Source organism: Vidua macroura, chromosome 24 (genome assembly GCF_024509145.1).
Source record: "Vidua macroura isolate BioBank_ID:100142 chromosome 24, ASM2450914v1, whole genome shotgun sequence".
NCBI lineage: Eukaryota > Metazoa > Chordata > Aves > Passeriformes > Viduidae > Vidua > Vidua macroura.
The window spans coordinates 3,856,246-3,870,800 of record NC_071594.1 but is presented as its reverse complement, the minus strand read 5'-3'; the positions used below and the strand labels follow the sequence as shown (position 1 = coordinate 3,870,800).

The following is a 14,555-nucleotide window of genomic DNA, read 5'->3' as shown; positions in this document are numbered from 1 at the left end:
TTTACAAAGGGAGAGCGAAAGGGGTTTTCTCCTCTCAGAAATTTCCAAACACGAGCGTTCTCCTCCCGCCGGGGATGCTTTCCAGGCTCACGCCTTTCCTGGTGCACCTGAGTCAGGCATTCCCTCCCTTCCAGCGGCTCCGGGCGGGCGCGGACCTGTCCTTGTCCCAGCACGGACCTGTCCTTGTCCCAGCATGGACCTGTCCCTGTCCCAGCACGGACCTGTCCCTGTCCCAGCACGGACCTGTCCCGGTCCCAGCACGGACCTGTCCCTGTCCCAGCACGGACCTGTCCCGGTCCCAGCACGGACCTGTCCCGGTCCCAGCACGGACCTGTCCCTGTCCCTACACGGACCTGTCCCTGTCCCTACACAGACCTGTCCCTGTCCCTACACGGACCTGTCCCTGTCCCAGCACGGACCTGTCCTGGTCCCAGCACAGACCTCTCCTGGCCCTTTCACAGACCTGTCCCGGCCCCTTTCATGGACCTGTCCCAGCCCCTCCGGACCTGTCCCTGTCCCAGCACGGACCTCTCCCGGCCCCTCACAGACCTGTCCTGACCCTTTCATGGACCTGTCCTTGTCCCATTATGGACCTGTCCTGGTCCCTTTCACGGACACCTGTCCCGGCCCCTTCAGGGACCTGTCCATGTCCCAGCACGGACCTGTCCCGACTCCTCTGGACCTGTCCCAGCCCCTTTGGACCTGTCCCTGTCCCATTATGGACCTGTCCCTGTCCCAGTATGGACCTGTCCCGGCCCTTTCACGGACCTGTCCCTGGCCCAGCACAGACCTGTCCCGACTCCTCCGGACCTGTCCCGACTCCTCCAGACCTGTGCCGGCCCCTCCACGCCTTTCCCAAGACCCAAACCCTTCCCACGGCGCTGCTGAGGGGGTGCAGCCCTGGGGATGCGGCAGGTGAGCCCTCACTCCCTTGGAGGGCTGGCAGGAAGGTGCAATGTGAGAGCTTGTGAGCAGGAGGGAGATGCTGCCCTGCTCATCCCAGCACCAAAAGTCCACAATTCAGGAAATATTTGTGTTTCATCCTCGGGGAAATTCTGGAATGCAGAATTCGGGAATAATTTGTGTTTATCCTCACTGAAATTCAGCGTCAGCCAGATAACCCAGCCTGCCATTGTCACCTCTTCCTACACTGCTTTATCTGTGGAATATTCAACTTTTCCCACCCTTTCTGTGCCTCTCTGGGTGGGCTCTCCTGTGATATTCCACAGACCCTGAATTCCCCAGTCTGCTGAAAGCCACTGGATTCTTTATTGTTTGTGCACACAAACACTCCAGACATGTCTGGCTTGCAGGTGTTGCCCTCAGGTCGGGAAAGCTTAGAGGAATCAAAAGCATCAGATGCTGTTCTAAAGGGTTTTCCAGCTGCCTTTAAAAGAAAATGGGATTTTTTTTTTTTTTTTTCACAATGCTCCTTCTGGCCTCTGAGAGCCCAGTGTAGGAACTGGGGCTGCTGGTCAGATGAGCCACTCGAGCTCCTGCTGTTTCCCAGCACCACCTCCTCACTCCGACCTGCACTTCCAGCCCCCTTTGGCATCGAACCATTCCTCCTAAATCACCACTCGAAGCTGAATTTAAGCAAAAAAACAGGTGAAGCTTTAGCAAATTGTTGGAGCAATGAGCAGTGTTTGCTGACACTGTGATCCTCAAGGTAGAGCCAGTCCCAGGCGCTGCCACCTCCCCTCAGTCCCGCTCCGGGGGTGGGGACAGGTCCAGGACAGCGCTGTCCCCCCCGGAGCTGCCCGGGGCGATGCTGCTGGAGGTGACGAGGAAGGAGGAGTAGGCGAGCTCAGCGTCCTCCTTGGAGCTCTGGGAAGGACAGGAGGACACAGTCAGGGGGCGGGGATGGGCAGCAGGGGAAAGTCAGCACTTTGTGGATGCCCCAGGATAAAACAGGGACACTGCAGGAGTGGGACAATCCAGCGGCTCACACTGGTGCTGATGTGAGCATCAGCCTGGGGAGACCCCAAAAGCTTTTAGCTTTGGGATTCCTTGGCAAGCCTGTCCCTGGGTGTCGGCATCCAGCTCCCCTGTCCTAAAGCTGCTGGGCTTCACTGGTGTCCTGAGAGTTTCCTTGATCGCTCCAGCTCAGCCCCTGGCACTTACAGCACCCACGCCTCTCCTGTTGGTAGGGACTTAGAAAAGCACAGGCTTGAATCTGGCACCTGCAGGTACTGCCAAATGGGGCCACTGCACCACGATCTTACCCAAAGGCAGGCAGAAAAAATTGGGGAAAGGCAGAGATCACAGCAAATCTTGGCCCCTGCAATGGCAGAGCCCTCCCTGCCTCCCTGTGCCCCTGAACCACTGAGAAGTGGGGTGTGATGTTTTCCAGCCATCTGCTTATCCCAGTGATTCATATTTCTGGTAACAAACCCAATCTTCCTGACGCTGCCTGGGGCTGCCTTGGTTTATTTCTTGAAGCAAAGTGGCTGCTAATGTCTCTGCTAAAACAGGGAGTGAGGACAGGGGTGAGGCCCCCCCACCCACAGGGGCTGGATCTGGGTAAAATGGAGAGCACCTGGGTATAAATAAAGCCCCTGGGAGGAGACAGCCCCTCTGGGGCAGAGTGCAGGGCTGTGGCCACATTTCCCAGGTCAGTGGCCTCTCTCCTGCCTCCCCTTACCCTTTTTGCCTTCGTTGTGTCAGCAGCACTTTCCGGAGTGTCCGTGGTGGTGATGAACTCTGCAGGCAGAGAAAGGAAGGTGTTGGGGAGGGGCAGTGGCTGGCAGGTGCTTCTGTGGCTTTTGTGGGGTATTTCAGCAAGGAAGGGCTGCCCCTGACCCCGGGGCTGGGCTGGGGTCAGCCACTCACCGTCCCCTCCCATGGCGGTCTCCTGGCTCTCCTTCACGCTGTTGCTGGCACTGAAGTCCCTCACGCTCTCAAAGTCTGACATGCTGATGTTTGTCCTGTAGCTCCCCACGGACACCAGGTCTGGTGAGAGGGAGGAGGAAAATCCCTCAGGTCTCGCTCAGAGTGGGTGGGAGCACATTAAGGACCAAACCCTCTGTGCCAGGTGATGCTGTGGCACCATGGGCAAAGCCCACGGAGGGCTGGGCTCTGTCCCAGCCTGGACACTCTGGGATGGAACTCTCTGGGTGGGTCTGGGTGAGGAGCAGGGGTTGGAGCTCTCTGGATGGGTCAGTGTGAGGAGCAGGGGTTGGAGCTCTCTGGGTGGGTCTGGGTGAGGAGCAGGGGTTGGAGATCTCTGGATGGGTCAGTGTGAGGAGCAGGGGTTGGAGATCTCTGGATGGGTCAGTGTGAGGAGCAGGGGTTGGAGATCTCTGGATGGGTCAGTGTGAGGAGCAGGGGTTGGAGCTCTCTGGGTGGGTCAGTGTGAGGAGCAGGGGTTGGAGATCTCTGGATGGGTCAGTGTGAGGAGCAGGGGTTGGAGATCTCTGGATGGGTCAGTGTGAGGAGCAGGGGTTGGAGATCTCTGGATGGGTCAGTGTGAGGAGCAGGGGTTGGAGATCTCTGGATGGGTCACAGGAGGAGCAGGGGTTGGAGATCTCTGGATGGGTCACAGGAGGAGCAGGGGTTGGAGCTCTCTGGGTGGGTCTGGGTGAGGAGCAGGGGTTGGAGATCTCAGGATGGGTCACAGGAGGAGCAGGGGTTGGAGCTCTGTGGATGGGTCACAGGAGGAGCAGGGACCTCCCTGCCCATCCTGGTGTGTTACCAGGAGAGCAGCTCAGCCCAGCACCTTTAACTCAATGCTGCTGCTGTTTCTTGAGAGCCCAGAGAGGCAGGGACTCACCAGATCTCTTCAGCTGCCTGTATTTGACAATGGCAAAAGCTGTCACAACAACCAGGATCAGGCCAGCAAGAGGGCCCAGCACTAAGGCCAGAGTGTTGGAGCCATGGCTTTCATCAGAGCTGGAACAGAGGGAGAGAGATCTCACTGAGAATGATGCACGTGAAAATGCAGCAGGCTAAATTTGGGTAGGATGGTAATTCTGAGTGAGCATGATGCAATTCAATCAATTAACTGGATTCCAGCACACAGAATAAAACAAAACCCAAATAAAAATATAGGCTTGAGGTTGGGCTGAAACAACTACATCAGCAGCTGAGTTATAAATATGTGAAGGAAAATTCTCTGATATTAACAGAAGTACTTTCAAATAGTTATTTTGTACCTGGAATTTCTAATAATTTCCTTCTGATACTATTTTCTTGAATTGGAGATTAATTGTGAGTCATCTTGCCCTTTGCTGTCATTTTTTATCTTCTCTGACATTTAGAGCAAAGTTCTTTGGGGACAAGATTTTTTTTTGTGTGTTGCTAAACAACACACACAGGGTGTAGAAACACAACGGGTTCATATAAACCCCACAGAAATGAGAAATGGCAGGGGATGGAGAGAACCAACCTTTCTGGGGCAGCTCCTTTTCGCACCTCAGCATCGCTGTGGGCTCCTCCTGGGGGAACAGCTCCGGGGTCACGGCTGGAATCAACATCCAGGAACTCCGGGCTGAGCTTGGCATCTCTCCCTGTGTGTCCCAGGGAAGGAGGGGGGTTAGAGAGCAGCAGCATGAGAACTGCACACAAAAACTGCCGGGATGTGTTTGGTGGACATGGAGCTGCTGTGGGTTTTGGCTTTCCATGAGAGGCTCTTCAAAAGGAGGCCTGAAATGCTCTCACAGCAAATAATTTACTGCAAAAATCTCAAGTAGGATCTCTCTGCCTATGAACTTTTGGAAAACTCTTGCGTTTCTAAGTTCTGCCTCGAATATTTCCATTTCAAATCTTGCCTCCTTGCTGTGCTTTTATTCCTGGCTCTTTGCCCACCAAAGGCAATGAAATGGGGCTGGTTTACCCTGTTTTCACTTTGGCCATCACCCACTTAGGGTGGGTAAATATCAGATACCCAAGGCTCTACTCTTTCTTTGCTTCTAACAATATTCCCCCCCAAAACCATTTCCATTCCAAAATACTCCACCAAAGCTGAGACTAAGCCCCTTGCTGTCGGTGTCAGCCTCTCCTGCTCCTTACTGGTTTCATGTTTATTAAAATAAGTCCCTGGAGCAAGAGCTCTGAACTTGATCAGTTCTTCACCTGAAAGGTGCCAGATGTTGCCTAAACTAAATAAATATATTATAAAATAAATAAAATATTATAATAAATTATTATAGTAGTATAGATTATATTATTATAAAATAATATCAATAATAATTGTTAAACAATAATATAGCAATAATTATATATAATTAATTATATAATTATAATTAGAGATTATTTTATTATAATTAATTATATAATAATTATATATAATACTATAATAATTATATATAATTATATATAATAGCATATAATATATAACGATATGCTAAGTATTATTATTTATTAAAAATAAAATATTATAAAATAAGATATTACATTGTAATAGGAACAATTCATCAGCACGGGGTGTAAATTCATCAGTAAAACTGATGAACAATTAATCAGTAAAACTGCTGTGGAAAGAGGTGAGGTTTAGACTGAAAGAGGTTTTTTTATGAGTGGGAAATCAGAACGGAGTGAAGGAAGACGCTGAAGGCAAAGGGTGCGAAGCGGGGCGCTGCCGGCCCCTCGCCGGGAGGCTGCGCGGGGACAGCGCTCCTGTTTTGAGCTGCTGCAGCCTAGCGGTGATGGAGAGCCCTCCCTCGGCACAAGGACGAGCAGGGACAGCCCTGCCCGGAGCTCACCTGCGCTCACCCGCAGCTCCACGGCCATGGATTCCCCGAAGACCCCGTTGCGCTTCAGCCCGCACCAGTACCAGCCTTCATCTTCCTCCGTCAGCGGGCCCAAGCTCAGCACCACCGTCCTGGTGGTTGGGTCGCAGGTGTCACCCGGCTCTGGCAGCCCCTGCTGCTGCGCTGGCAGCATGGCACAGCCCGTGTCGTTCCACTTGCACCAGTACTTCTCGTAGGAGATGTACGTGCAGGGGTAGCAGCAGGTTAAATTCACCCGCGAGCCCACTTGTGCCTCCACTTCCTTCTTTCCCGTCAGAGCAGGTTCTCCTGCAGGGGCAAACAGGACATCAGGGCTGCTGGCAGAGGTTTCAGGGGTGGCAGTCAGCAGGTGGGGATGGAGCTTGGAGGGAAAGTGCTCCTTGCGTTGCTAAATTAAAATTAAAGATGCTGTTTATGGTTCTTTTCTTGCAAGGCTTAAGCAATACTTCATGAGAATTTTCTGTGAACGCATTCCCACAAAACTGAAACTTTCTGTTGCAGTTTTAAAGCTGCTGGGGTGAGTCCAGGCTTGGAGCTCACGTCTGTTCCCAAAAAGCCAGACCTCTCGCTTAGGGTGGTTCTGTGCCTCCTGAGCAGACAGAGAGCTGCCAGTGCACGGCTCTTACCTGCGACAACCCTCAGTTCTGCTGATGACTGCTGCTCCCTCAGCTCATTTGACATGCACCAGTAAATGCCCTCGTCCTGGTACTGCAGCTGGTTCAGGACGACAGTGACGGTTTTGTTTTTGGGGTTCTCGAACGTGGCCACTCTTCCTTTATAGGGTTCGTCCACAAAGCCAGTGTTGTCTATGATCCTGGTACATTTCCTGCCATTCCGCTTGCACCAGAACCTCGTGGCAGAATTAATTAGAGGTTCATAGGGGCACTCGAAGGTTGCTGAACTTCCAGTTTTTGCAGTTATGTTGGTCTTTAAGTGAGGGAAGTTTTTGTCTGTTGGTAAGAATGAAATGAGCAGTTATAAGAGTCTCACTCGTGTCCACGGGGCACCCACCCAAGAAAATCAACATTATCAGATCAAACAAAGTTGCTGTGGCTAAAGGAAGGCCAGGCAAAGCTCAGGGGTGCAAACATCAGGAGATTGTCCTGGCACTGGTGGGAATTCATCCTAAAGGGTCAGTCAGGCCTTGCTTTTTCCCAAATTCACTGAGTGTTGTTGGCTTTGTGGACAGATATTCCAAAGCTTTGTTCCCTTTGCTAGAGGGACCATCTACCTCTGTCAGTTTGAGATTTAAGGAACTGGGGGCTTGAAGAGACAGCTTGCTTGCCTCAGACTGGGGGAGTGGAATTTGTCTCCTGGGCTGGGGAACAGAGCTATCCACTTCTGGGAAGGTGAAGTCTGGACACAAGCTTTATTTGGTAATGGTTTAGTACGTTACAAGTGGCTAAATGAATTGAAAGAAGTCTATAGATGAGAGAATAGGATAATAGCAAAGAGAAATTCAAATTCTTGCTAAATAAAATGACAGTGCTGGTGATGCTTCTGAAAAGCAGGAGAGAGGAAGGGGAAAACAGCTCACCCTCGTAGATAAACACGTCCAGTTCCTTGCTTGTTTTGTCCTTCCCATATTCACCGGCCCCACAGTAGTACACGCCTGCATCTTCCCAGTCCATCTGAGTCATCGTGACACGGAACGAGCCTGGAGGTTCCTCAAAAGTCAGCAGAATCCTCCCTAACTCCTGATAGCTGTTAATAATGTTCCGGCAGCCGTCCTTCTCCTTCTTGCACAGGTATTTCTTCATGTCGGCTGTGTCCTCCCCAAAGCCGCAGGTCACGGTCCAGGTGCTGCGGAGCTTCACGTAGAAGAGCTCAGGTGTCTCAGGAACAGGTGGGGCTGTGCACAGAGACAGTCAGGGGCTGAAATGAACCTTTAGGGCAACAAGGCTGGTGAGGGGCTTGGAACACAAACCCTGTGAGGAACATTTGAAGGAGCTGGGGTTGTTCAGCCTGGGGAAGAGGAGGCTCAGAGGTGACCTCGTTGTTCTCCACAACTCCCTGAAGGGAGGTGCAGACAGGTGGGGTCGGTCTCTTCCACCGGGCAGCACTAACAGAACAAGAGGACACAGCCTCAAGCTGCGTCAGGGAAGGTACAGGTTGGATATTAGGAAAAAAATTAACCAAAAGAATAATAAAGTACTGGAATTATCTTCCCAGGGAGGTGTTGGAATCACCATCTCTGGATGTGTTAAAAAAAGACTGGACATGGCACTTGGTGCTGTAGTCTAGTTGAGGTGTGAGGGCATAGGTTGGACCTGATGATCTTAGAGGTCTCTTCCAACCTCATGATTCTGTGATTCTGTGATTCTCCCTGAAAGCACCTGCAGCTCTCACACACCGGACAGGCCAGCGGTGGAGCTTTGTTTAGAAGGGAGAGGGGGGAAAACTCAAAGAAAATGGTATTTTAGGGAGTCCCAAGGCTGTAATTACCTTCAGCAACACTGAGAGTGACTGTGTAGGAGAGCCCTCTGCCATTGACCCCCACGCCGCACTGGAAGGTGCCAGCATCCCCCAGCTCCAGCGCTGAGATGTTGATCTGGAAGTGTTCTGCCTCGGGGTGGTCGGTGAGGGCGATTCTGCCCTGGTAGCCAGGAGCCACGTACTGGGTGGACACCACGGTGGGACAGCCGGAGCCCGCCTGCCTGCACCAGTACTTCCTGTCGTGTCTGTTCACCGGGGTGGGTGGGTAGAAGCATTTCACGGTGACCGAGCCGCCCAGCACGCCGTAGACCTGCCGGGGGCCGAACACGGGGCTGGAGACTGCGGGGAGAACAGGCTGGGTCAGTGCCCTGTGTGCCCCCAGGGCTCTGTGCCAGCGCGTGCCCGCGAGGTCCCGTGGCAGCGAGGGGCACCTGGGAGGTAAAGGTGCTCCCCACGATGCCTTCGGGTTTTAGCTTTTCTATTTTTCAGACCCTGCACTGCGCTGGTGTGGAACTCTGAGCTCCACACGGAGTGTTAGAAGCTCTCTTCACATTTTGGTCAGATAAAACAATCCCTCTGGGCCTGCAGCTCAAGGACACCCTCTGCCTCAGGCCCCAAAAGTATCAACAAAAGTGAATTCTGGGGGAGCATTCTGGGGGTATCTGCCTTCATTACCTGAAGCTGGAATTGCAGAATTAACCCCTGATGTGCAAACGGACCAAACTTATTTCAGTCTGAGAAACTTGTGACCATTGTCCATTTAGGGTGTAGCCTTGTGGGAGGCTTTGTCTGCCCTCAGCGTTCCTGAAGGCCCTTCATTAAATACATCCACTTTTACCTTTTAACTTTTTGTCTGGCCTCTGTTTTTGAGAAAAATGTGACCACTGTCTGTTTTGGGTGTAGCCTCGTGGGAGGCTTCATCTGCCCTCAATGTACCTGAAGGCCCTTCATTAAATATATCCACTTTTATATTTTTAACTTTATCTTTTTATCTTTTTAAGCCTGTTGCAGACCAGACCCAGACCCTCCTCCTCCCTTCCCAGGGCCACCTCTGGTCCTTGGCCACCCCAAAACCTGTGCCCCAGGCAGGTGACACTCACTGGCTGCCTTGGGGAGGTGTCTGCCTCTTGCAGACTCAGCTGGGACCACGGCGAGCAGGAGGAGGAACGCCAGTAAAGTCATTTTTCTTGCATTCCCTGGAAAACACGTGGAAGATCTTGAATAATCGCATTTGCAAAATGTTAATCATCTAATAATCTTCGTGCTTGGAGGATATGAGGGTTGTGGCTACGTGAAGTAGAGAGAAATATGGTTTTTAATTGCTCCTGTTGAGGAATTGGATGGGAGAGAGGGAGTTGGTGTCTCTGTTCTTGCCTGGGTTGCTGCACAGGAACAGGACTGCCCATGGATCTCATCCCAGTACCCCAATATTCCCTCTGTCACAGAATTCCTGACTGCAGCCTGTATTTACTGACTCTCTTTGTTTCCCTGGCCTCTCCAAGGACACACGAAAGAGAAAAAGGATGATATTTTCACCTCTACTTTTTAATTCTTTCCTCAGCTGCCGAGTAATTGAGTGAGCTGTAGGGATTTACCTCAGCTCTGCTCCTCCAAAAATCAGATTTTATATGCATTTCCTGAGCACACATCTTGATCTCCCTGCCTGTTCCAAGTTCATAGAAGACACCCACAGGAGCTGATGAGGGGTGCCAAGGAAAACCCTTATAAACAATCAGAGGAATTTGATTTCAGGGCATCAAGTGACACAATTTTATTAAGGGTAATTCCCGGCAGAAGAAAAAAGCTTTTATTTCCCTGTTAAGATGAAAGGTGCTCTGTTTTGCCTCTTCCTTGTGTTGTGATTTTTCTTTGCTCAATGGCCACTTGTCCATGGCTAATAATTAACTTGCTGAGCATGAAAAATTCTCTTTCAAACACATCCCAGGGGTAGCCAGCAAGGCAAACATAACAAATTCTGCAGAAAGCAAACAACGTGGTACAAAGAGGGCCTTGATGTTTGCCCCTGGCTGACAGCAGCTCCTCTGCCTGATGGTCACCTCACTGCCCTCCAGCCTGTGGTGCAAAGCAGGACCCAGCTCAGCCTTGCCCATTTTGGCAAAGCTGAAATAATCTCTTATTCTGATTTCTTTCAAAAAGTTCAGCTGGTTTTGGGGTACAGCCCACGTTGTTCTGTCAGGTCTGGAAGGGTTACCGAGATCTCTGCCCACCCAAACCAGTGGTTCCTGTGCTCTTGCACCACCAACACCTACAGCTCAGAGTTACCTCCAGCCCTGTTTTCTCAGACACTCTTAACATGTAAATGGAAAAATTACAACATAATGACCTTTCCTCTTGCTTTTCAACTCAGGACAGATAATTTTGTTGTTGTTGTTGTTGTCTTTGTGTGGTTCTGAGAATCAATAACACTCTTTTGATTTGGTGGTGGGCTCTAAACCTCACTGCAGCTCCACTGGGTGACAAGGACATTTGAGTGCTGTGTGTAAAGCCCTGGGGAGGGCAGACCCCCCTCAGCCAGTCCCTCTTTATAGATGTGTTTTTAATGTCTTTACCCTTAAAACTGGCTGATGGTCATTTCCAGGACACTTCTCTGGACCTGGCCTGGGACCATTGCCTTCCTCTCCAGCGCTATTTTATGCCTACATTTTAGTATCTTCCAGGTTTCCAGCAGCAGTGCACTGTGGCCAGGCTGGCTCTTCCAAATCTCATCCATTACAAGACTTTCCCCATGTTTCTGTTGTGCTTTTGGGATCCTGTCAGTCCTAGCGAGAATTATCTTCACATTTATGATGATTTGGAAGAGACCAGGACCTGACACCCAAATTGTATAAACCTGAGCCTGCAGCTGCTCTGTCTGGGTATGGAACACCAGAGTTCAATCCCCAAATTTGGCTGAATTCCTGCTGCAGGAATTGCCAGAGATCAGCCCAGTCCAGCCCATTAGATATTAACTACTGCTCCTGACAATGACCAGCGTCAAGGCCGTGCCGTGGGATGGACAAAACACCAAGGTTTAATTGTGACATTTGTCACTCCAGCCCGGGATCCCTTCTGGCTTTTTGTGGAATGTTTGCTGCTATTCAAATACTTGAGAGATAACAACACAGATGTAATATATTGCATATATTCTATATATTTTTATATATAGGTAATATTTTCTCCCTCAAATCCTTTTGACCCATGGGGAAACTGTGCAGATGCAAATTGCTGTAGAGAGAGTTGTGCTGTGAGGAGGTGCTGGAGGCTTCTGTGCCCAGAAAAGGGGCACAGCAACAAATTTCATCCTGGATTATTCACATCTTCAGCTGCCCATCAAGGTCACTGCTGATCTTGCCTTGCCAGGGGTTTTATTTGCTGCAGTGGAATGGGGAAAAGCCATTTCCATGGGGTTAAGAATGAGTAATCAACTTCCAGATATAAGATCGAGCTGACCCAAACACGTGCAGAAAACAAACTTTTCCAGTTCCAAGCAGATGCCTCCTTTACAATAATGAGAGAATAAATAAGAGGGGCTCGTCTGGTGATGCAGCGAGCAGAAACACTTAGGTAGAACTTGCTGAAGATTATCAGGATTTACCAAGAAATCAGCAGCTTTTAGGAATGCCTGCAGTGCTTGGGACCCTCTGGACTAAGAATGTTTGTGTCAGTTAAACATATGAGCAACATATTTCAGAAAAGAAATGAGGTAGAATGAGCAGGCAGCTCTCATGGCAGTGACTGAAATCCCAGCTGAGGTTGTGCTGCTGGCCCAACCTCCATTTTATGCTCCTTTCAGCTGTTGGATCCACTCTACACTAACCTGAGACCTGATTTTATGTTCCTTTCAGATCCTCCATGCACCCACTTGTTGCTTTTCAGATCAGACCTTCACGGTTCATTTGTTCATTGGGCTGGAAAATGAAACCAACTTCAGCACCAGTAAATTATTTTCGTTTCATTCTCCTCTGCCTGCAAGGGGCAGGAACATCCCATGGGCCAAGAGCACATGTTCACCTCAGTCTGGAGGGATGGATGGTGCCACTGTGGATTCATTAACAATTGCAATTAGATGATGTTCATTTGTACTTCAGAAATGTATTAAATCTATAGGGATGTTCCCTCTGCAGAGCAGGAATTCAGGTGTGTGGGACCCACACCTTCACGGGCCTGAGAGGGACAGGGCTCTGCCAGGCTCCTCTGATTGCACTTTTAGGACACCACATCCAGTCCATTCGTTGAAGCTTCAGGTTCTACTTATCCTCCTGTAACTGTACAAACTTCTCAGGGAGCTTCTAAAGCAGCTCCTTTAGGACACAACTGCAACAATTCTCTTCTAAAATTTCAAAATCTGCCTGTAGGGGTTCAAAAGCCAGTAACGACCTCAGGCTGAGTCGCAAAATTTAGATTACTACAGTAATAATTACTAACTTTTATTTCCTATATTAAAACTTAATGCAAATATTGTAAGGATAATTAATGTTGGGTTTTTATTTTTCAGAAATTAAATATTAAAAATCCGCGGTGGAGAAGAAACCATAACTGCCACAAGCCTGTTCCCATGGTTCTTTCAGAAGAAATCAGCCTCCCACCAGTGAGCTCTGAACATGAAATGGCTCCAAATCGCTGCTTCCCTCCCATGTGAGGAAGGCTCCTCAAAAGTGGCTCAAGACTCGTGTTCTTCTTCTTCCCCATCCCAGCATGGCCCTACAAAAGGTTGTGCATTCCCAGAGATGCCAAAGCAGCTTTACTTACACTCCAGGTTCCTCCTGGCACTTCTCTGTTTCCCTCTCAGGCCGGCCCAGGAGCTGCTGTCCCGTGTCCCCGTGGGGCTGTGGCAGTGCCAGCCTGTTTAAATACTCCCTGCACCTTCAGCCCTGCCTTTCCACCTGTTGTGCCTTAAAGGAACAACATCCAGCAGCGCTGCCAGGTGAGCTCTGCACACGTGGGGCTGGGAGCCAAAGCCCAGCCAAAGCCCAGCCACTGCCCAGCCACTGCCCGGCCAAAGCCCAGCCACTGCCCAGCCACTGCCCAGCCACTGCCCGGCCCATGCCCAGCCACTGCCCAGCCACTGCCCAGCCACTGCCCAGCCAAAGCCCAGCCACTGCCCAGCCACTGCCCAGCCACTGCCCAGCCACTGCCCAGCCACTGCCCGGCCACTGCCCAGCCACTGCCCGGCCAATGCCCAGCCACTGCCCAGCCAAAGCCCAGCCACTGCCCAGCCACTGCCCAGCCACTGCCCAGCCAAAGCCCAGCCACTGCCCGGCCCATGCCCAGCCACTGCCCGGCCAATGCCCAGCCACTGCCCAGCCAAAGCCCAGCCACTGCCCAGCCACTGCCCAGCCACTGCCCGGCCAAAGCCCAGCCAAAGCCCAGCCACTGCCCAGCCACTGCCCAGCCAAAGCCCAGCCACTGCCCGGCAAATGCCCAGACACTGCCCGGCCAAAGCCCAGCCACTGCCCAGCCACTGCCCAGCCACTGCCCAGCCACTGCCCAGCCAAAGCCCAGCCACTGCCCAGCCACTGCCCAGCCAATGCCCAGCCACTGCCCAGCCCCTGCCCAGCCAAAGCTCAGCCACTGCCCAGCCACTGCCCAGCCACTGCCCAGCCACTGCCCAGCCACTGTCCAGCCCATGCCCAGCTACTGCCCAGCCACTGCCCAGCCACTGCCCAGCCACTCTCCAGCTACTGCCCAGCCCATGCCCAGCCACTGTCCAGCCCATGCCCAGCCACTGCCCAGCCACTCTCCAGCCCATGCCCAGCCACTGCGCAGCCACTGCCCAGCCACTGTCCAGCCCATGCCCAGCTACTGCCCAGCCAAAGCCCAGCCACTGCCCGGCCAATGCCCAGCCACTGCCCAGCCACTGCCCAGCCACTGCCCAGCCAAAGCCCAGCCACTGCCCAGCCACTGCCCGGCCAATGCCCAGCCAAAGCCCAGCCACTGCCCAGCCACTGCCCAGCCAATGCCCAGCCACTGCCCTGCCCCTGCCCAGCCAAAGCTCAGCCACTGCCCAGCCACTGCCCAGCCACTGCCCAGCCACTGCCCAGCCACTGTCCAGCCCATGCCCAGCTACTGCCCAGCCACTGCCCAGCCACTGCCCAGCCACTCTCCAGCTACTGCCCAGCCAAAGCCCAGCCACTGCCCAGCCAAAGCCCAGCCACTGCCCAGCCACTGCCCAGCCACTGTCCAGCCCATGCCCAGCCAATGCCCAGCCACTGCCCAGCCACTGCCCAGCCACTCTCCAGCTACTGCCCAGCCAAAGCCCAGCCACTGCCCAGCCACTGCCCAGCCACTGCCCAGCCACTGCCCAGCTACTGCCCAGCCACTGCCCAGCCACTGCCCAGCCACTCTCCAGCTACTGCCCAGCCCATGCCCAGCCACTGTCCAGCCCATGCC

General features: G+C 52.3%; 1 protein-coding gene across 1 annotated transcript; it reads right to left on the bottom strand.

Moving 5' to 3' along the window:
- Window positions 1-1,245: 1,245 nt before the first annotated feature.
- LOC128818670 (polymeric immunoglobulin receptor-like) lies at window positions 1,246-13,020 on the bottom strand. Its single transcript, XM_053998212.1, is given in 13 exon segments — window positions 1,246-1,827; window positions 2,645-2,703; window positions 2,833-2,952; window positions 3,773-3,865; window positions 3,868-3,891; window positions 4,388-4,464; window positions 4,466-4,508; window positions 5,703-6,017; window positions 6,356-6,679; window positions 7,267-7,581; window positions 8,175-8,504; window positions 9,266-9,361; window positions 12,915-13,020. Coding segments are annotated over 12 exon segments (1,908 nt in total). The 5' UTR covers window positions 9,348-9,361; window positions 12,915-13,020; the 3' UTR covers window positions 1,246-1,701.
- Between the last annotated feature and the right edge of the window lie 1,535 nt (window positions 13,021-14,555).